Here is a 20,560-nt window from a genome sequence, read left to right as displayed (position 1 = left end):
TGCGCCTTATCAAGGCGTATTTCTGCATTTTCGGTCAAACTATTGCCATCCCCGTTGAACGCTTTTTTGACCCTGGCGCGAAGGCCAACATGTGACTCAGGATTAATACGGTAGATAGAGGCAGTGCGCTCGCGTTCAGCAAAAAACCTAGTCATTTTCTCGGCCTTTTGGTAGCATGTTTCGATTTCTTTGGCTAAATAGTCCTGCAGCTTGTTGCGGATTGTCGTGGGACAGACCTCGATTATGACGGTTTCGATAAAACCCTGTACCGCGATAATGTAGATTTTAACATACATTAAGGCCAACGTCCCCCAGTCTTTTGACTCCTCTTGGAAGATTTTGATGACTAAGCGATTAAAGGTTTAGAGATCCGCTCCCTGTTGATCGGTGCGAACCGTTTTGATATGCTTTAACCTATTCGGGTTGACATTACCAGAGTTGAGCCTCGCGTTTATAACATTCTCATATTCCCTCGCCGAATCAAGCAGACTTTCAATATGCCGAGGGCTCGTCTGCTTGTCTAGAAGCTGATTTATGATAGGAAAGATGGTACGTAGAATCGTCCCGGCCTGACAGATGGAGCTAGAGGCTGGCCGATTGTTTTTAAAGCTTTCGTTGCCGCCTAATAGTTCGGAAGAGAGCCTTGGACTGGTTGCCGTATAATATAGTTCCTTTTCAGCTCCGAGAGCATTTTGGCTCTTATTATAGTCGATTCGGCTTTCATGAGAAATGGCCTTAGCGAACTGGTTATCCAACCTACCGAGATATTTATTCAGTTGGTTTGAGGCTTTTTGAATTCCGATATATGATTATTTGCAGTTTTTTGGAAAGTTTCGGCAAGGGCGAAAAAGTGTTGACGCCGCGACCGTGAATTACCCAGACTCACCCGAAGAGACTCGAGGTTATAAAGCTGGCGGGTAACCTCATTCCTTATATCGTACCAAGATAGGTTAGTATGGCAGAGGAAGAGGTTGAGTACCTTTATCCTCAGCTCGCGCATTCCAGTTTTGTGGAAGCGTTTTACTTCGGACTAGGGGGCCTGTGAGAAGAAGCTGTCTTCTAACGCCCGCCCTTGGGCGGCCGTCATGTTATCATTCGGGCCGCGATTTCTCAGTATATAATAGCCCAGGCTCAAATCGCTTTCCATAATACAACAGCCAATGGCATTTTTTTGCGTATGCTTTTCGATGGTAAGATCGGGCTTAGTGAGAACTCCTATTGCTCTAACGCCCTTTACGTCGGCCTTCTTCGTGAGACTGACAATTTCCTGGGTAGCCAAAGGGAGATTCGCAGGAACGACAGCCAGGATGCTAGGCAGAACTCTCAGCATTTGCTATAATCAAAAGGGCTGCTATTTTTTCTTACACTGTCCTCGGACCCTCCATGTAGCTTGTAACCATGTTACGCACCAGAGCAATGTCGCTTGCAGTTGTCATACTTTAATTGCAGAAGCAGTTAGTTTTGGTCCAGCCAGCATATTAGGGCTAAAATAGCTTGTTTTGCCACAAATATCTTTGTAAAAAAGACCTGGTACATTAATCACTGCCATGTTTTCGCTCTGGAAGTCGTTAATTATACGTTGTTCACGTGCGCAAGATCAATATTGTACCTACCTCTGGGCCGCATATTTCTATATTTAGCGTGTGCTCGCTAAATGCAGAACGTGAATCTGCCTGGCCAACTCCGAAAGCCTTGTTGGCATCTTTAAAAATCTCGGCCATTTTCTCGCTGTCGAAGTCCGCGTTTATTGAGCGAGTAACCTTTTTTAAACTGGCCACCTCGTTGGAAGACGCATTCGTATTAGCAGTTGCAGTGATCTTGACGCTTTTCACATCCTGTTTGCAGCAGATTATTTTCGTAGGATAACGACTGAAAAATGTGGCACTGCGAGGCAAGGCAACACCGGTAAGCCTTTAACAATTGAGCTTTTCCCAGAACTTTGCCCGCCGACAATAACGACCTACAGGCAGGCAGTTAGTAACAGTAACAACAAAGCGCCATTGAGGTTAAGCAAATTAACAAGGAAACAAAAAAAAAATAGTAAATGTGGAGCACAATACCTGAGGGAGAGATATCTGAGTTCCAATCAGTTTTCGGACCTGGTGATTTAGTCCTGGGCTATAATAGGAAGGATCGTTAACCTCCATGGCGTCCGCGTCGGCTTTGTCACATGTTTCGTTCTCCATGGTTTTGCTATCGAAATTTGGAATATAGTAGCTTTAGATATAACATAATGATGAATTCGCCGCTAATCGGACATTATATTTAAATATTGGGACGCCCAGATGGTCCCATTAAGACTCGGGAGATAAGAACCTGGAAGTTGAAAAGGGAGAAATTGAGCCCGATACCGATCTGGTTTTTGGTTGCGCCCATTCCGGGTGCGTGAAACTCAAGAGGCCCAAAACTAGGAGCTGGTGACTGCGCCACGGACTTAGGTAATCCTTAACCCTCGCTCAGCCATGCCGATATCGGCTTAGGATTATAGTATGGCTACACGGGAGATTCGAGAGCAATTTTTTTAACGATCTTCCTGTCATTAAACTTGCTCGCACCTGAGATAAGCCAGAATAAGATATTCAATTGCCAGGGTAAGCCTGGGTCTAGCTAATCGTTTTTAACCGTGGCATGGTTTTACAGTTGATTTCCCCCAATAAAAGAATATTTATAATAAAAGCTATACAGTGGCTAATACAAGGACACCTGCTCTGTTACAGAAAAGCACCAGTTCCAAGTTTACCTATTTTCGGACCAGGCCCTTTTTTGGTACCTAAACATGTCGGCCGTGGACCAGTTTCCTGTTTTCCGCCCGGCGACCTGAACCGACGTAAGCCATAAAAGAGCATATTTCCATTTCAATACAAGAACAGCAATGACAATCCAACAGCCAGACCACAGCCGTTCGTCATTCCCAAATCCCAGCAAGTATACTTACCATCTTTTTTACGGTTTTTTAGTGCATTTGTCACGTTAGGATAGAAGAGCACAGTCTGAGCCGCACTGGCGATCGCTGCAGTCTAAAGCATAGATATGGACCTGCTAGTCGATACGCGCAAGAAGTGCACGAGGTCGCATGTGACCACGGAAAGCCAAAACATATCCAATAGCAGCTCGGGTTATCCAGAAGCCCCACCTGATGACACCACGACAAAGTCGAATATCGACTCGCAGAATCAGAAGCCTTAAACCAAAAGGATAAAAATTATCATCGGAACTCGCAGCCTTTATCCCAATTAAGTGTGAAACAGTTTTAATTTTTCGAGCCGGTTTTTGAAGTATTTGGGTTTTATAGTTTAATGCGATTGGCTTACGGCTTTGGGAACAAAAGGCTCAAGTCTTGGTTGTGAAGGTGATAAGTTGTTAGTTTTTGTTTTTTGGGTTGGTGCATAAATCAGTCCACGTTCCGGCTTGGGACTAACTTCCACTGCAGATGCATGGAAATTACATAACCTCAACAAACGCTGTTGTAGCAAAGTAACCAATATATAATACCGTAGCGCCTATATCTTATTTTGCAAACGGGTTACCTGCATCGCTTCCATTGTTTGCATCTGTCGTACTATACTTCCTCCCACTATCCCATTCTCCCAGCACGAGAGAAACAATGCTAAGCGTACAGTCCATTTTAAGCTGCTTTTGCGGCAATAGCGCGTTTCCGTTGCGTGATGAACAAATTTCCGCCTTTTGGTGATCACACTTTGGGGGTTGCAATGTTCATTCCAGACTGTTCAACCTGTTTATGCATCGCGTTTAGTTTTTCCTTTAGTATAGCAATTTCGACGTCCTTATTTTTGATTTCTTGATAGTGCCACTCCTTGACCGCGGCGTTTTCGTCCTCGCTCTCCTTGAGTTCAAACCCGAGTGCCGCCTTCAGTGTCTCGTTCGTCGAGATGCAATCCCGCAGCTGAGTGTTGGCATTCGAAGCAGCGGAAAGCTTCGATTCGAGCTTTTGGTTTTGATCCCATAGTATTTTGTAGCTTTCGAAAAGGTTACTGTAGCTTTGAGATATTTTGTTACACTCCCGGCGGGAGGCTTCGATTAGATGGACTGCATTCCACAAATAACGGTTGATTGCGTCATACGTATCCTAGCCGAGTTAGCGACGAAAGTAAGAAATCATCAATGTGCGTACCGTCTGTCCGTTGGCCTCCAGCCTGGGCTTTTGCGAGCCGGTTATAGAGACATTTGGCATACTGCATTCCATCCGGACTGGCGATGTTGCGCACGGCGGGCTCTGAAGCCTTGGGCTTGTGCCTTGTTTGCTCGCTGGAACGTTAGATATGGGTATTTAACGACTGACCAAAGGTTTTGGTTGAGAAAAACTGATTTTGTAAAGAAGCTCGATTTTGATAAGCCAACCATGCAATGAAAGCTCGGGTTGAGCTATGCCGGGAGGGTTAAATATATCTTTTGTCGCTGTTTGGCTTTTGATTCTTTCGACATTTCAACACCAGCTCTATTTTCGCTTGCCTCCCAAAAGCTGTCCGGTACATGGGCCAATTCTTGGGTTCCGTCGCCTGGTTTTGTTCTTTGTTCATCCGTCCCTGTTTCCGATTGCAAAACCTTCCTTTTACTTTGTTTAATTCTTCTTCTGCCTGTGGTGAATATGTTTTTCCGCCAGCAGTTTAGCCTTAAATCTTTATTTTATTTTGCTAAAGTGGATTTGTGCTTTTTATAAATAGAGACTCTCCCAGATTCCGCGGCCTTGTATTATGAGTTGACAGCTCGTTGTTCTGATAATCTGTTTACAAACTCCCTTTCTTCATGCAGAGTATTTTCAACTGCCCACTGGCTAGTCGTCAACTACCTGAAAAAGAAATAAAAAAGAAACCAGCCATCTCCAAAAATGCTTACCAGCCCGGCTCTGACGTTTGGCCTCATGCCCGGATCCTAAGGTCTGGGATCTTAGGAAACTGTCCCAATCGCGTTATTTTTTCAGATAAATCCAGCGCGGATTCCCGTGAATGATCCGAGGTCCTCTTTTGAATAGGTGTCTTCCGTTGGTCTCGACCTGGCTTTTGCACCTTTTGTACCTTTTGCACCTTTTTCTTGTGCAACATGTTAAGCATATCCTCGATATCGCTTGGCTTGTAAATCTTCGACTTCACTGAAGCTTTCTAGAGGCGGAGTGTTAGGTCTGTCCATGCACCGGTCGGCGAGTGAAGCAAACCTTTTCCGTGATCTTTCCGTCGCAATTGTATCCTTCCGACTCGAAGACGACAAACTCGTCCTTGTCTGGGTATTTTATATAGAGAGCCAGCTCGACCCCGGACAGTTTTCCGTATTTGTAACACTTGCTTAGCAATCCTTTGAGGTTTCGATTGATTTTCTTCTGGTGTCGCTGCTTGCTTTGTTTTCGAGGGTTTATTGTGCATTTCCGAAGGGACTGAGGATTCGAATATAAATATGAAATAAAAGGGATATCTTGAAAGTTGCGACAGAACAGACCCTAAATACAGGATTTGTCCAAATCCGGGCTGGCAAGCTGAATGCCAACGATGTGACGTTGAAATTCCGGTCCCATGTACAGGAGGGAAATGGCCCCATATTCAAGTGGGGATCCAGGCCCAGAATTTGGGCACTTTACCGGCACAAATTATTGGTGGGGCCAGGTTAGGAACACCGACGAGTACGACGTAACCCGTCACAGTTGTTGGAACACAGTTGAAGTCAGGTTCACGAATCAGGGATAAAGTCCAAATATATGACGCAATAGACTTTAGTATGCATTGATACCAGCCCTACCGGTTGTGATTTTGTTCGGCTAGTTTCGTTTCGACATTTGGTTAGAGGATACAAATTAACAGCTCTTAAAAAGGTCCAAAACTGTAAAAAAAAAAACCCAAAACAAAAAAAAAAAAACCCTGACAACAGTCGACAGGTTCGGAGACATAAAGAAAAGACAGAGGACTAAGGCCAACTTAGAACCGCCCTACAGATCCACAATCTACTTATATAACTCCTTTAACGCCTTCACTTGTGCCTCTACCTGCGCTGCCCATTTTTCCAAACTACCGATTTTGTCGTCTACTTCCTTTTGAAGCCTCTTTAGCTAAGTCTCTCTCCTACATAACTACGTCAGTGACATGTTGTATGCTGTCCATTAACAAAATCACAAGTACTTACTCGCTGTTAAATACCTTTAACTGTCTTACATGTTCCTGTAACCGTCGAGAAAATAGCTGCTCACAATGCTGCTCATCGTGCTGTTCACAGCGCTGCTTACAGTGCTGCTGCACAATCTGCTTCACAACCTGTACCAGGCCTTCTGCACTCTCAGCGGCCGTGTTGTCTTTTGCCGTCGTGCACGGACTGTCTTCCGACGAAGGATGACTTGGTGCCGGCTGCGAAGTTTTGCTACAGCCAAAAGTTACTGTCTGAAAACCGTCGCTGAAGGTAAGATCAGGAAGCTCGACGTCTGAATGTGCCTGGGTTGACGGCAAAGTTTGAAAGTCCGACAAATCTGCAAAATCTTCCAAGTCGAAGCTGTGGAACTGAGCTCCAGAGTTGAATTGTGACCAGTCGAAGGACATGTTATCGGATCAGTTTTGGCTGCTGACAATTTACGAAAAGATGGCACGAAAATCTTTATGTCAGTTTGTTCTTGGGCGATTATTTATTTGAAGGCTAATTTACAAGCCGTCGGGGAAACGAATGCAGGTCTAATTAAGCCGCGCGCTAAATTTAGACTCGTCAACGTTTTCAGCCGCCACCCACGCCCCGCTTGTAGATGTAGACCCTGCATTAACCCCACTTTTATTAGCAATGTGGCTTTGTTGGTGTAGTTTCCCATTACATACCGAATAGGAGAAAACGCCACCGTGCTGTGACGAGTAAGGAACAGTTGACGGCCTTATCGTCACCAATAGCCCGAATCTAGACCCAACTTCCCGTTCGGACTTTTTTTGGCCCGGATGGCGTCCTCTCAATGCCCCAGAACGATAGCAGGTTTATTTCCGCAGCAACCCGTTCCTCGATGCACTGCTGGATTGCCAATTGGAGCTCCTTGACAATTTTCTGGGTCTGACCCACAAGCTCTATGATGCAGCACCATTGTTTTTGATAAGTTGTTATTTTGCGCTCCAATTCGGCATTTTCCAAGTGGATCGCGCGAAGCGTATGTACCTCGCTCATTTTTTCGTAATCCTCTACCCGCTGGATTAAAGCCTCTATCGAATAATCTCCCATGTTGTATAGCGGATGTAGTTTCTGTTATGAGACTTTTTACCAGTTAACAAAAATTGGGGCGGGGCAGTTGCGGCCTTGAGGTTTTATAAAATTGAAATGGACAAAAATATGGCATTTAGACTAAATTTAGGATTACAGGCCACATTTGCTCGGGCTTGTTATGTACGGGTTTTGATTTTTTTTTTTTTTTTTTTTTTTTTTGCTGCTCTCCCTCCCTCTACACATTTACATATTTTAAAAAGTGAGGCCTACGGAAAGACAATCCCAAATTATACCAAAATATCAACCCTACTGTGTAAACACGCAAAGTTCAACTTTAGGCTTTCAAAATTAAACGTCTACTGTCACGCTGTAGCCTTAAACCGACGATTATATTGCTGAAATATTTCGTCCAACCTTTCATCGCCAGTTTGTTCCTTCAACCAAGCATCCCCGCGATAAGGCCGGCCTGGCCTATGGTCCTTTTTCGATTGGAGTATGCCCCGAACATTATCCGTAAAGTTACGGCACCACGTTTCCTTTTTTGCGTCATTCTAATGCATTTCAAATCTGGCCAGCGCTTGGCCTAACGGCATACTGCAATCCTTTTGCAGCTCCGACATGCGACCACCGCCCTGAACGACGAGCGCATGCATCCGCCCGCGCGCCGGGTGGCTCTGAACAGAGGCGAGGGCATTGTACAGGTCAAGGAACATCGGTTCGCATTCGGGGACAACCCAACACGAGACGGAGCTGAAATAAGAACTGGCCATCTCGCGAAGGGCAGCGGTCTGCGTCCAATACACCAGTGGGTTTTCCTGCAGCGCCGTCGACGAAACCTCGGCAAGCATTCTTGGGTCTGCGGCCAAGGCATCCGATGCCGGCAGCAGCCTCAGTTTGATGAGCGACTCTTCATTCCATAAGGAATTGTCGGCAACCAACTCGACCAGCTCCGGGCCCAGATATCGGCGCAAAAACTCGGTAGTCTTCTTCGCCGACAGCAGGCTGGTAATGTTGAAAGAGCACACCGGGTCTTTCTGATGGGGTTCAAAGTAAAACCGGAAGGAAACCGTGATTGCGCGGGGTAGGCCACGGGCGTTTGCAAACGCTTTCTTTGCGACGCACAGCTGAAGCTGCGTTTTGTCGATAGGAGCAAAACACCACGTTACCGACGGTGGTTCGTCAATCAGGCGCAGCCGTATGCGGGTGACGACGCCTACTGCAGCCGCCGCCCCGCCACGCATGGCGTACAGCAGATCGGGCTGGTTTTGCTGATTCACCTCGACGATAGACCCGTCCCACAGGGCGATCCGTCCACCAACCACGGATTGGCATTCCAAACCGTAGGGCCGGTTTAAGGCGATGTTCCAACCGGCCGTTAGGAAATGGCTACCGGCACCGATTCCGAAACAATTCCCGTGAGGCAAGGCTTTGCGGTTGGTGGTAAGGGTATTGATGACCTGCCCCAAAACATATCCGGGCTTTAAAACCAGCGTGTTGTCCCCTTCCATTCGTTGCCCACATATTTTGCCCAAGTTTAGCATTATTCCTGGGCACGAGCTTCCACTGGAGTATCCGTGGCCTCCGCTTTTGATCGAAACCGCGATTCTTTTGTACAGGTCGAAATCTTTGAGGAGCATCAGGGTTTGCGAGACTCCATATTCGCTTTTTGGCGAAATTACAAACTTCGGGACGACAGCTTCACGGTTGTGTATTGCCGCCTCGGCGGGTGCTGAGCGCCCATCCGTTTCGCAAAACTCGATTCCTTTTATTTCGAGGTTCCCAAGAAAAAGCTTTATGTTTTCCGGAACGGTGCTGCTGTGTAAAATGGAATGCAGCGACCGGTTGACAAAATAGTCCAAGTTGGGAATCCCGAACTGGAACCGAAGCACGCGTCCAAATTGGTTGTCGATCCAACGACGTGTGTTTGCTTTAGGTAAAAGTGGGCCGGCATCCGAATCATCGCCAGAGCTAGGGGCGATCGCGCGTTTGTAAGACTGGAAAGTGCTCATAGTGAAAACAAAGGCGAAAAAGGGCGATAGGAAAGAGGAAGGTGGAAGAACGCTGTTTGAGACAAATAATCTTCAAGCCGTTCTTTCTTTTGCAAGTACGAAACATAGTGATTTAGTGATCTAATGAGCAGCTTATAAGTTTGCACGATGCTTGACATTGCCAGCTTTGGCATGTCCGATATGCAGTTGTGATTTTTTAGTGCTACCAGAATTTTCAGCACATTTTACAAGAAATCAACAAACGCAATTATTCCCAATCCTTGTTCGGATTCCACAACCAGATGTTCATCACGTTTTGAAATCCAGATGTTACCCTACCGACCGCCTTATTACCAACGTGCTTTGACCTGAAACGCAGCACATGAAAGAGGGCCTAGAAACGGGCCAGATTTGCAGCCAGTCCGCTGATTTGGACCTGTGAAGCAACTTTTAACGTTCCCCAAAAGTCAACTCGTCCCAAAACTGTCCCAAAATTTGGCCCTGAAATTGATGGATCCGGCCCCGCCCTGCCCTGTAGTTGAACCAAGCCAGCAGTTAGCATTCCAGCGGTTTTGACTCTTAGCGCCTGAGGCTGTTTTTTTTCCTTCATATTTTCCACCATGCCTTGAAGAAAGAAGAAGAAAAGTTTACTGAAGGGCTTGGACGGAAATAACAGGGCTGTGGTATATTTGAACAGATTTTACGCACATCGGTACAAGTATTAGTTTTAGCCGTGGCAAAACTTCCCCTGCGACGGGCAGTTGCCGATTGCCAATATGACCAAAAATAAATAACAAATTAACATGCCAGGCATTAACAAACGCCAAGTGATCCAGTCCAAAATCTAGTTTCTCTTTTTCCTTTTAGCCCTTCCAGCATTTTCAGCCAAAATCGATGAAAGATTGCCGGCGTCTTCCTGTAAATCGGGAAAATATCCCACAAGCTCCCGTCGGACGTCCTTATATTTTTGCCTTAGCAATCCGTTTTCGCGTAACAAATTGTCTTGCGCCTCAAACTGCTCAAAATCGTTTGACAGACCTTTTCCGCGCTCCTCAAACGCCTTCAAACGTTCTCTCAGGCCTTTGTTCTCCTCTTGTAACAGACGGGAATCCTGTGCATGCTGTTCGGCTATAATCTGGCAATCCAGCAACTGCTGTTCCGTTTTTTTGTCTGTCTCCGTGTCGGCACTGGGGCCCTGGGCGTTTTCCGGGAACCTGCAAGCCCATTGCCTAAGCTCTTTGTTCTCTTTCTGAATCGCTGTAAGCTCGAGCTCCAAGGTCTCCTGCTCAGTCAGCAGTTTTCCCTGCTTTTCGAAAGCCTTGCCAAGTTTAGACTTTATCGCATCCTGCTGCTCTTTTAAATTTCGTATCTTTTTGCGCAGCAAGGTATACTTAGCACACAGCTGCTGAACTATTTGCTCCTTTTGCGCGTTTTTTTGACGGCTTGAGCTGGCCTTTTGGATAATCTGCCAGAGCTGGTAATCGAGGCTGTCAGAAACAATTGGCTGTACTGGTTGGTGCGAGGTTGGTGCCGCCAATCCGCCATTCTGAAGCTCCTTCGTCATTGCAGGCAAGGAAAAGATGACCGAGTTTTACACTTTCGATATGGAACAAAAATAAAACAGAAAAAAGAGAGTAACCGTAAAGGGGGAATAACGTAAACAAAGCCCTCGGCAGTCGGCGATCGGTCTTGTTTAAATACGTCAGGTCGACATTTTATATAATTACAATAAACACTGGCAAAATCGTCTTGTTCGCAAACGTTGCAGTTGTCCCAAAACCTGGCGTGCAGCTCCAATGAGACTTGGTCCGCGGCCCGGTTTGAGGTTTTGGCATTCCACCTGGAAATTTTGGTTGAAAACCCCCAAAGCCTGACGAGCTCCCTTTCCCGCAAACCTACTTTTTGTTCGGTCATCCGGACCTGCAGTGGAGCCTAGCAAACGCAGGACCAAAACCTGGCTATGAGCGCTTCTACTTGACAAATCCGCGTCGAGCCTGTTGGTTAACGGTATGAAGAGAGAATGTGTAACCTAATTCCCTAGCACATTTTAATTACGGCAAAGGCTCGCAAATTCGGCAATATTTTCGGTAATTCTAAAAGTGTTCAACATTCCCCTTCGTGCAGGCTGGGGATCAAATCGAACGGGTCTGGAAGCCATATGCCGTACAAGGCCACAACGTTAAACAATGCGCCAAATGACCCGTGTCGGGTAAGCTGTTTAGGCGCCATATTGGTCATTAAAAATCCTCGTTTGATTCGCCCAACCGCCCGGCCGGCCCCGCAGACCTTGCGCCCCACCTGTGACGAGGCTTATAAAAAATGTGACAAAAAAGGGGCAAAATTGCGGATGTAATAAACAGTTTGGATCGCCACGTCTCCCATTATGTTCCAACGAATGGTTATCGCTCCACAAACCCCAATCTGGCGCCTCAAAGTGTTGGATCGTACAGAAAAGTTGCGTTTCGGCGATACGTAGACCGAGGCTCTCGGTTACGACGTTTTGTCGCCGCTGAGGTGACGATGTGTGACGGTCGTTGGTTTTTCAAAATATATACCCGCCAACACATACCCGCCAACAGCAATGTTTGGAATTCGTCATGTATGCAACGCGACAAATCCAAGTTTTAATCACGTCGTAGCTCCTTTTCAGGATTTGCGCCCCGCCTCGTGCAGCTGTCTGGATCGTTTTGGCAGGGTAATAGATTCGATGCGGCATCGATTCCTTTACCAAACTCCGAAGATTCATTTCGTATCCAAATCATGTTACCAACGTCCCCCGCCCCATATTTTATTTCGACCGATTCCGACCGCTTGGGACACCCTACTTAATTTTGGAGATTACCAAAAGACGTGCTGATTCGTGTTTAACCAGCAATTATAAAGGCACGATCCGAAGCTTTGGATTAAATGACCAACATTTCCTACCTGCCTATTCCGGTAAGTTGCGGCGCGGGCGAGAAATTTATCCGTCTGTGTGTGTGACGAGGGAGATTTGCCAAAGACGTCCTTGGCTTCAGGCCGCTGAATCTCTGCCGAGGTTTTGCCGCTAATTAATTAGCGAGCATTTTTGCAAAGCTGCTTGGCGGGTGGCCCTGATCGATAGGCAAGCTGCAGGAAAAAAAGAGAGAAAAAAAAAGTTTTTGATAGTAATAAGCAACAGAACCCGCACGCACGCAATGGTAACAACCCGGCAAATGGCTGCTTTTACCTAATAGCATGCCCCGAACTGGATGTCGAAGTCCATTACTCTAGTATGCAGACGTGCCTTTTGCTTTATCTTTTTGGGTCGCTGAAAAAATGCTGTAGAGGTTATTGCAGTATAGGTTTCCGAGTTCGGGTGGAGGGTTTAAACGTTGGACTTGTACCGTAACACACAGTTTTACAAATTGCCTTCTTGTGACAGGGAATTAGGCATTGGGCTTTCTTGGAGAGTTGATGGACCAGAACAGCAGGGAGGCAGTTGCGAGCAGTGTCGTGCCACAGGTGCTGCGTTGGTAATATAAATACCAGCCCTTTTCTCCCGCCCCTGCTCCAATCTTCCATCTGTTTTACCTTTTACAACTTCGTTCCCAACGGTTGGTATAGACATTTGAAGAAAGCTTATGGAGCATACAACAGTTCGCCTTCCCCCATTTTACGCGCTTTGCGTAAGGGAAGATGGCGAACAGGCTCGTTAATTACGGGCCGAAGAAAGCACTGGGCAAGTCGAGCGAATGCGATAACAGTTCCAAAGACAATTAGATGATCGAACAGCACTTTTTTGCCACCATTTAGAGTATAGCCGACGCAGCAATCAACAGTTTACCACTTTTATGTTTCAGCTATACCGGGACCTAGAAGTCAAGCTCGCAGAAGTAAATCGGCAATTGTCTGTTGCAAAGCAAAAGGCGGAAACTTGCACTTAACTCGAACGCGTCCTGCAGGATTTAAACCTGCGGCCTGTTATTGACCTGACTACGGATGATACCGATTTTAGATGTTCTATTTGCTCAACCTTTTTTCGGGATGCCGACTATTTCGTTGTCGTATGCGGATGTGTAAGTTTGTGCATTTTGGGGTAGGCTGAACCACCCGTGAAATACTGTATGAAACCCGCTAACAATTCGCTTTGTAGCCTATTTGTCCCGAGTGCCGCTTACGTTGTCGGAGCGAAATCCCTACGGCAATATGCCTGCTGAAATGTAAAAACCACCCGGAGACGGATGGTATGACAAGCATCAGAGTTTTTCGCAGTGCCGATTGCGGAATTTGTTTGGAGCAAAAAACCCAAATGCTGGTGACAAAATGCGGTACGTGTCAAGTTGCTTTTTCGTATTTAACCCCGGCTGACAGCAAAAAGGATATGTGATGTGTTCCGCGTGTGCCGAAAGGTGGTTCTTGAGCGAGTCGAAATGCCCGCTTTGCCGCCAGTTTTACGAGTGCCTGATTAGACTACGCGAAGAGCGTTTGGTAGGTAGACTGACTTTGGAGCGGCGGTAGGAGATAGAATTTCGGCCGACTTGCTATTGCGGTTAATTACAAGCTTATTGTGGCGGGCCTAACGTATGCATTGGGCGGATATTACGGTTGGCATTTCCTCTGTTTTCAGAGGCCAGCCGGCTGTACGTATGGTCGTCGGTCGTCGTAGTTTAAAAAAAAAAAAAAAAAAAAAAAAAAAAAAAAAAAAAGCTTTACAGTGTTTTATGCTTGAATAGCAAGCAGTAAAATCCAAAGTTGGGTTGATACCAAAAGAAATCTCGAATAGTATGGAAACAGGCGAACAGAGATTAAATTAGAGAAAAGTAGTGGAGTAAAGCTATAAAGACTGCGGTACTATCGTTTAGTACCAGTACAGGCCGAAAGCCTGATCTTCCGTTATAACATATAGAGATGCGCATCGAATTTGAAAAGCCAGTAACCCATGATCATCTTTCCGTCTCTTCAAATCAAGCTTGCCAGGTTCTCTTTAGCAAGATGGCTTGCAGCGCGCACACAAAGTCCTCAACACCAAGAGGCGATAGAGATTCAGACTCTGCTCTTCCAGAAGAAAGGCTTTTGAAGTATAGTTTCGACGAGTGACCGCAGGTACCGTTTTCGATTCTTGAGCTACCGTTTGCCGGACCTGGGGCGGCGAAGTTGTCTGCAAAAAGATGATCCAAAGTAACCTGCAAATCCCGGCCCCAGTTATGAGGAGTGCCGAAGACTAAAACCGCGGCAACAGGCTCCGATTGCTGGTCGTGGGGCCTTGGTAGGCTATCAACATCGTGCACACTGGCTGTCATTTCAGGTAAAGGGCTGATGTTTGGGGACTTTTTGAGTGAGTCGGACGATAGGAGGACCTTTTTGAAACCAAGTTCCTGGGCCTCTTCCCTGATCATGTTTTCGCAGCCTAATGCTAACACCCATTGATCGTGGTACTGAGGGACGAGCATTTTGAAATCCGCAACCGCTTCGAATGGAGCGTATTGAGGTGCCAAACGGTCGAACCCAGTGGGGGCATTACTGTAGGGCAATATGGTAAAGCTCGACTCGCCGGTTATGGTCGCTATCGGTGGAGACCAGGCAGGAACGGGTGGATGTCCGTAAAGGGATTGCGAAAAAGTGTCCCATTGCACAGATGGTGAAAATGCGCCGCCTAATCCATCCATGAGGGAAGTAGGAGTAGCCGGGCGTAGCCACAATGCCTCCTCGCCCATATCGGCTTCGAGGCTTTCCATTAGATAAAATCCCGGTATGGTGTTTGCTGAGACACCTGAACAGTTTGCCAGGGCCATTTCTTGCGTATCGTTAAGCATGGATTTCAGAGGTATAAGGCCGGGATAAGTGTTTGGTTTATTCGCCGAATCCCGATATGCTTCCGCGACTTGCTTAATGGAATTGCCGCATAAGTGTTGTTTACCTAGACGTTGAAAAGTGGTATTCGAATTAGCGGCCGCCACAGCTGCGCCTTTTGTATTTTCGCAAACCTACCAAACACTGCATTTGGGCCTGGGTTGTGGCTTATTTGGAGAGATCCCGACTCCATTGTGGACCTTGGAAATCGCGTTTTCTTTGGGTTGTCTTTTTCTTCCAGCTGGTTTGCAAGCTTTTGTCTTTTTGTCATTGTTTCCGTTGCATGTGTGCTGCGCAGCCCTTAAATAGACACGAAAAATATGCACAAGGCTGTTAGTTACTGATTATGCCTTGCGCGATTTCTTGCATCCTGGTATATCTGGGCCGGAATAGGATTCTCCTGGATCTATTGAAACGTCAAACTGTAATTAAGGGGTATATAACCCTTTATAGCTAAGGCCGTACCTGTTTAGAGGGCTCCAATTACGTGTTTCATGGCTCGACGCAGGTGAGTCTCGTTCCTCGGTCCAGTTCGAGGAAGATAACGTGGGGACAGTAACGTGCCGTTTACGAAGTCGTTGCCACCTTTTCGGGCGTGCCGGATCCATTTTAAGGGGCACCGCCTGGGGCGGCTATGCCAAGCAGGTTTCCTGCGTTTGGGGAAACTTTCGAGAAGCCTAGGCTCCTGCAAGCCTCATCGTCGGGGACGCCGAAACAGTCGACCTTCCTTTATAAGCCAGTTTAACAGTCCGTTGGCGGGGTTCGCTTATTGGAGAAGGTCGGTATGACTTATTAACCTGTCATTATTCCTAACGAAAGTACCTTGAAGAAAGCGAAGGGCATGGCAGGGCAGATTTCACGGCATCCTTGATCTGCAGGAGGCCTTACCATATCCCTTTAAGTTGGGCGCAATGGGCAGAGGTGGACATCACGGTGAACACCGGATCAGTGTATCATGCACTGTCACGGCTAAGATATAGCAACGTCCTTTTAAAACGGGAGGGCAAGCTGGTCCACATGTATGACGACTCTATTCATCTTAGCGTGAATTTTGGCCTGTCTATCGTGTTTAAGAGGTGGAAGGAAATACAAACACCTTGTTCGGTGTGGTGGCCAAGGAAATAGGTGTTACTCCCACGCAAAGCGTAATTAGATCCTGTGTCATAGAGGGGTAACAAGCAGCGAAAAGCTATATTGATACTTTAGACCAGCAGGCTGTAAATGCTGCGGCGTGTGGATGCCGTATGCTCCCAAGGCGTTCGTTATCCAGCTTAACAGGATCGGGATATTACGTTTTATGGAATAGTTATGTATGAAAACCCACCCGTATCGCGTTGCCCCACTGCGGCAACAACAAGTCTGTCTATCAGGGTGACAAGCAAATATTTATCAGGTCTGATAGGAAATATTATTCTCAACCTGGATCTCGGAGTGTTACCTGACAATATAGAGTTGACCCAAGCGCCGAGATCATTTATTGTCTATATTAAGGAGTCCTCTGCCCTCCTTCCCGAAAGCATGCTTTCTTTTTTCCTCCCTACCCCTTAAAACTTGCTCACTCTATCTTTCTCGTACGGCCGCAAGGTTTAAAAACCCCCTTGCCACGAACAGCCGCTGCGTTCTCTTTTATATTCGATCGTTGAACATTATGCTTCGATCTTTTGAGAATACGCCTTTTGGTTTGGTATCTTTTGACACAAGTGCTGAATTAGCTACCGACGATTTTGGAAATCTTACTATGAGTCTTTCAAACTCTTACGATGGCTTGCCTTCGTTTTTTATATAAAACTATTAGTTACGGTTTTTATCTGTTAAGCCGATTACCCACTTCCCCGGCGATTCCTTATCCGTTCCTTTTGCCGATTCCAGTCTGGTTAGTTTGGATTCGGATCCGTGTTTTTGGGGATTTTAATTTGCGTTAACAGACTGGGACGAAATATGCGCTATTGACATTGAGTTGTGGTATATTGAGTGGTGGCCTTATGATTTTGGAACATTGGGAAGCCCATTGGCGTCCTGCTCGCCGAATGCTGCAGGTGAAATGCCACCCACCTTTTTGTTTTTGATTTGCCGACCAGACATAACGCCTTCCAGTTTACCGTCGAAGAACCAATCAGCATAGCTATCTGGTGTTCGAGAAGTACCCGTAGAGATCGAGCGTTTCCGCGGCGATAGTCTTGTCTGCCGCCAAAAAATTCGCTTTTCGAAAGACCTTTATGTCGAGAGCGACCAAAGACGTAACACTGTACGACCTATCGATAAGAAGCGGCGGAGCCCACGGGGTAACCGCCAATGTAAAATCAATCTTCGTATAGCATACATCTCACTTAGTAAGGCCGGCAAGCATGGGACAACTCGGTACGTTTGGAATCGTTACGCACGTTCCTGGAAAACGGACGGCCTTTATGAGCAAGAAAAGGTCCACTGGGAGTATTTTTTGACTTTTTGGGAATATTTCACCTTTTATGTTCGAATGAACGGTAAGGGAATTCCGGTTCCTTTAGACCGAGATGCCGTGTTAGGGAAGTTTTTGGGCTGTGACGCCATTGATGGCAGACAGTTCGAGGTTTCTGAGGGCGACATGATGACCATGGTCAGCGCGGGCGGAATGGGTCAAGGCTTTGTTCGAGACTGAGATCGCTATTTAAATGGAATAATACGCGAATGGTTCACAATGTTAACTTAATCGGCAATGTTTGTTGTTTACAAGTAGGTGATGATGGAAACGCAAATGTTTTGATTAGCAGCAGTAGCGCATATAACTTCCGGATGAATTTACGAGATCAGACTATAACTAGTCTACGAAAGGGACAAGTACCCACCGATTGACTTGCATAAATTATATGCATGAGTCGCGGAGCTTCGTATGTATTATGGCAATGCCTGTTGCCTCCCTAGTTTTCAATTCTCACCTAGAAGAATGACCGTTTTAGGTTACCAGTTGAAAAGAGGTATTTGCTCGATTTTATCAATTTACAAAGTTCCATGCACGTTTAGAGAAGGGCCAAAGCCTTTTTAATGGAGGACGTAAACGGCGAATAAACTTGCAATCGTAGGATGGCGCTTTGATGCCTCATATTATATTTTTGCCTCGTCGCATTCCAGAACACCCCGAAGCGGCTTTACCGAAATCCATGTGTAAATGCTTTTTATGATTGTTATTTTTCGAACATCCAAAAAGGGGGGAAAACCAGAGAGCCAATGCAAGCATTGTGCTATCGATACATTAATTTGTTGAAAGCACAATTGACGGCCGTAGTAATCCTGGATGCTGTTTAGTTCGTCGCCGTTGGTATTCGGCAGTATCGACAACACTGATTTAAACAGCCAATTATTGAGCGATCTTGCTCCGTAAAGCGCGGTATATAGCTGTGAGTAAGCCGGTCGAGAGGCGTTTGGCCCATATTAAAGATCTTTCGCTGTGTGTCTCGGGCTAAAAGTCCAATTCCTTAAGAGAAATGCTATTATTTCCGGTAGATGCCATGTATCTCCTTACAGCAATACCTATTTTCTCGTCCACGCAGACTGCATCTTTGTCAACGTCGTCACCGGTAGAACTTCTGATCGAAGACTTACGACAGATGGTAATCCGCCCTTTCCGTTGGCTGATTTCAAGGTTAAGAACATCCGTGACGTCTAAAGCGCCATATGTCATACTAATACGCTCTCCCAGGCTAATAAGGTCCCCTGCTTAAGTATATTGTGACACGTAATTAAATAGGATATAGATATAAATCTCCAAAACCTAAAGATATTTAGTTAACCAATCGCCAAAATTTCCGTTCGGTTGTGATTACCCACCCGGTTTTTGTTTTGACTTAATAGTTCTTGCATCCGGTCGGCGATATAAGCCAAGTGAACTTTAACTCCATTAACGGCAGTAGGTCTCTATGTCGGACTCGAAAGCTTACCTTCTGAGCGGACCTGCCAGAAGAGTGCGATCCTTCTTGTTTTTGTTTCGCAAGAACGATAGTCTCGCAGCAGTTGCGACATATATGACAACTGGCCAGCGATTCCAATACCAGTAGCAAAAAGGAGCATTGTGCCATACAGATCGAGTTTAAGCTCCTTCCCGTATGGCCCTTCTATTAAAGCTGTCAAGTGTCCATTTGTTCCCCGGTCTTTTGGATTGCATTCGACAAGCAGCTTCGTGAAACCGGTGTATTTTTTGATGATGAAGACGGCGTAGTCGAACTCGCCTTCCCGATACCACCAAGCTACGTAAAAGGGATGCAGCTGTGAAAACGATGTGCGATTTACCCTAGGAATACAGAGATACATATATTGACCGGCTCGATGGGTCCATCCCCTGGACAGTCGCACGTGTAAATGAACCGCATCGCAGACGGGAATTCTTTCGCCCGACAGTGTCGTGTAGTTGATTGGTTGAATGGTTGCACAACTCAAAGGTCGCTTGCGCTTTATGTTTCGATATCCAAGGTGCAGAAACCGAGCACCACTAACAATTATTTGTAAGCAAATAGTTCCAAACAGATATATGGTTGGCGTCGCTGAATAAGCACCAGGTTTGTGTAAATACAAGGTCGCTAGTAGGGCTGTACTAGATATAACGTGAAGGCCATTGAAGATCTCATAGGCTCGTGGAAGTATAATTCCAGATAGTGGAACTGATATTAAAATTGATACAGCCTATTATAAAAGTTAGTAGGTTCTGGTTTTATTTATGGATGACTTACCAGGAATCCGGCGATTTCTTCCCGCTTGCTAGGTTTAGGTTTTTTTATAGAAAGGGAGGTTGCCGCATGTAATATACCCTCCATAATAGCAGCGGTTCCAAGCCATCGATGCAATCGAGCATTAGAGCCAAGCTTTACATTAAAGTTGCTTGCAACAACGCTTATTTGCGTTCCTAAAAATAACGGGACGATGTTGATCACGGCTACCATTCCGGTTCGTTTAACAAACTTCCGTCTGTCATCGACTCCAATCGTGATTGCGGCAATGTTGGCAGTGAGAACGGAGAGGAAAAGAAAGCATTTATATCTAGTAGTGTAGTAAGAATGCCCAGAAGCCTTTGGTATATCGGCATAGATTAGATATCTAAAGAATATGCGCTTTCCAAGCCGAAAGACGGCTCGGGATAAGCGTAAGAACATGCATACAATAATGCAAAGAGTTATGGCACCAAAAACTCCTATCGCGTACCAAGTAGAAACGTCCATGCTGACGGCAAGGTATCTGAGTCCCCTGAATGAAAAACAAAGCGGACAGCACTATCATTAATATAATACTATGTCCCAGAACATGTCGTTATCCCAGCACACTGTATCCCTGCACACTATGTCCCAGTACACTATGTCCCAGAACATGTCGTTATCCCAGCACATTGTATCCCAGCACATTATGTCCCAGCACATATCGTTATCCCAGCACATTATATCCCAGCATACTATGTCCCAGAATATGTCGTTATCCCAGTACATTGTATCCCTGTACACTATGTCCCAGTACACTATGTCCCAGAACATGTTGTTATCCCAGCACATTATGTCCCAGAATATGTCGTTATCCCAGCATACTGTATCCTAACATACTATAATGTCCCAATACAACTGCCAGGCAGGGAACTG

The 20,560-nt window shown here is 46.0% G+C and overlaps 9 protein-coding genes across 9 annotated transcripts; 1 reads left to right on the top strand and 8 right to left on the bottom strand.

The window, feature by feature from the left end:
* Positions 1–3,691: 3,691 nt before the first annotated feature.
* On the bottom strand, positions 3,692–4,265 carry PgNI_02703 (uncharacterized protein; the record flags this gene model as incomplete). The annotated part of the gene is made up of 2 exons (XM_031122763.1): positions 3,692–4,047; positions 4,133–4,265. Coding segments are annotated over 2 exons (489 nt in total), but the record flags the coding sequence as incomplete, so codon positions are not given.
* Positions 4,266–4,877: 612 nt separating this feature from the next.
* Positions 4,878–5,386, bottom strand: PgNI_02702 (uncharacterized protein; the record flags this gene model as incomplete). The annotated part of the gene is made up of 2 exons (XM_031122762.1): positions 4,878–5,117; positions 5,150–5,386. Coding segments are annotated over 2 exons (477 nt in total), but the record flags the coding sequence as incomplete, so codon positions are not given.
* A 561-nt stretch (positions 5,387–5,947) lies between these two features.
* Positions 5,948–6,533, bottom strand: PgNI_02701 (uncharacterized protein; the record flags this gene model as incomplete). The annotated part of the gene is made up of 2 exons (XM_031122761.1): positions 5,948–6,052; positions 6,156–6,533. 2 exons carry the CDS (start codon positions 6,531–6,533, stop codon positions 5,948–5,950), a joined length of 483 nt encoding a protein of 160 aa, XP_030983589.1.
* A 343-nt stretch (positions 6,534–6,876) lies between these two features.
* On the bottom strand, positions 6,877–7,188 carry PgNI_02700 (uncharacterized protein; the record flags this gene model as incomplete). The annotated part of the gene is made up of 1 exon (XM_031122760.1): positions 6,877–7,188. One exon carries the CDS (start codon positions 7,186–7,188, stop codon positions 6,877–6,879), a length of 312 nt encoding a protein of 103 aa, XP_030983588.1.
* A 533-nt stretch (positions 7,189–7,721) lies between these two features.
* On the bottom strand, positions 7,722–9,179 carry PgNI_02699 (uncharacterized protein; the record flags this gene model as incomplete). Its single annotated transcript, XM_031122759.1, has 1 exon — positions 7,722–9,179. The coding sequence occupies one exon, from the start codon at positions 9,177–9,179 to the stop codon at positions 7,722–7,724; it is 1,458 nt and encodes a 485-aa protein (XP_030985730.1).
* Positions 9,180–10,002: 823 nt separating this feature from the next.
* Positions 10,003–10,722, bottom strand: PgNI_02698 (uncharacterized protein; the record flags this gene model as incomplete). Its single annotated transcript, XM_031122758.1, has 1 exon — positions 10,003–10,722. The coding sequence occupies one exon, from the start codon at positions 10,720–10,722 to the stop codon at positions 10,003–10,005; it is 720 nt and encodes a 239-aa protein (XP_030985729.1).
* A 2,248-nt stretch (positions 10,723–12,970) lies between these two features.
* PgNI_02697 (uncharacterized protein) lies at positions 12,971–13,848 on the top strand (the record flags this gene model as incomplete). Its single annotated transcript, XM_031122757.1, has 6 exons — positions 12,971–13,012; positions 13,082–13,195; positions 13,273–13,447; positions 13,498–13,607; positions 13,681–13,759; positions 13,835–13,848. The coding sequence occupies 6 exons, from the start codon at positions 12,971–12,973 to the stop codon at positions 13,846–13,848; spliced, it is 534 nt and encodes a 177-aa protein (XP_030985725.1).
* A 235-nt stretch (positions 13,849–14,083) lies between these two features.
* Positions 14,084–15,162, bottom strand: PgNI_02696 (uncharacterized protein; the record flags this gene model as incomplete). The annotated part of the gene is made up of 2 exons (XM_031122756.1): positions 14,084–15,036; positions 15,108–15,162. 2 exons carry the CDS (start codon positions 15,160–15,162, stop codon positions 14,084–14,086), a joined length of 1,008 nt encoding a protein of 335 aa, XP_030985724.1.
* A 3,138-nt stretch (positions 15,163–18,300) lies between these two features.
* PgNI_02695 (uncharacterized protein) lies at positions 18,301–20,476 on the bottom strand (the record flags this gene model as incomplete). Its single annotated transcript, XM_031122755.1, has 5 exons — positions 18,301–18,402; positions 18,466–18,656; positions 18,881–19,388; positions 19,667–20,177; positions 20,268–20,476. 5 exons carry the CDS (start codon positions 20,474–20,476, stop codon positions 18,301–18,303), a joined length of 1,521 nt encoding a protein of 506 aa, XP_030985723.1.
* Between the last annotated feature and the right edge of the window lie 84 nt (positions 20,477–20,560).

Source organism: Pyricularia grisea (genome assembly GCF_004355905.1).
Source record: "Pyricularia grisea strain NI907 chromosome Unknown Pyricularia_grisea_NI907_Scaffold_2, whole genome shotgun sequence".
Classification (NCBI taxonomy): Eukaryota; Fungi; Ascomycota; class Sordariomycetes; order Magnaporthales; family Pyriculariaceae; genus Pyricularia; species Pyricularia grisea.
Note: the sequence above shows the minus strand (reverse complement) of the source record. Positions and strands in the feature narration are given on the sequence as shown.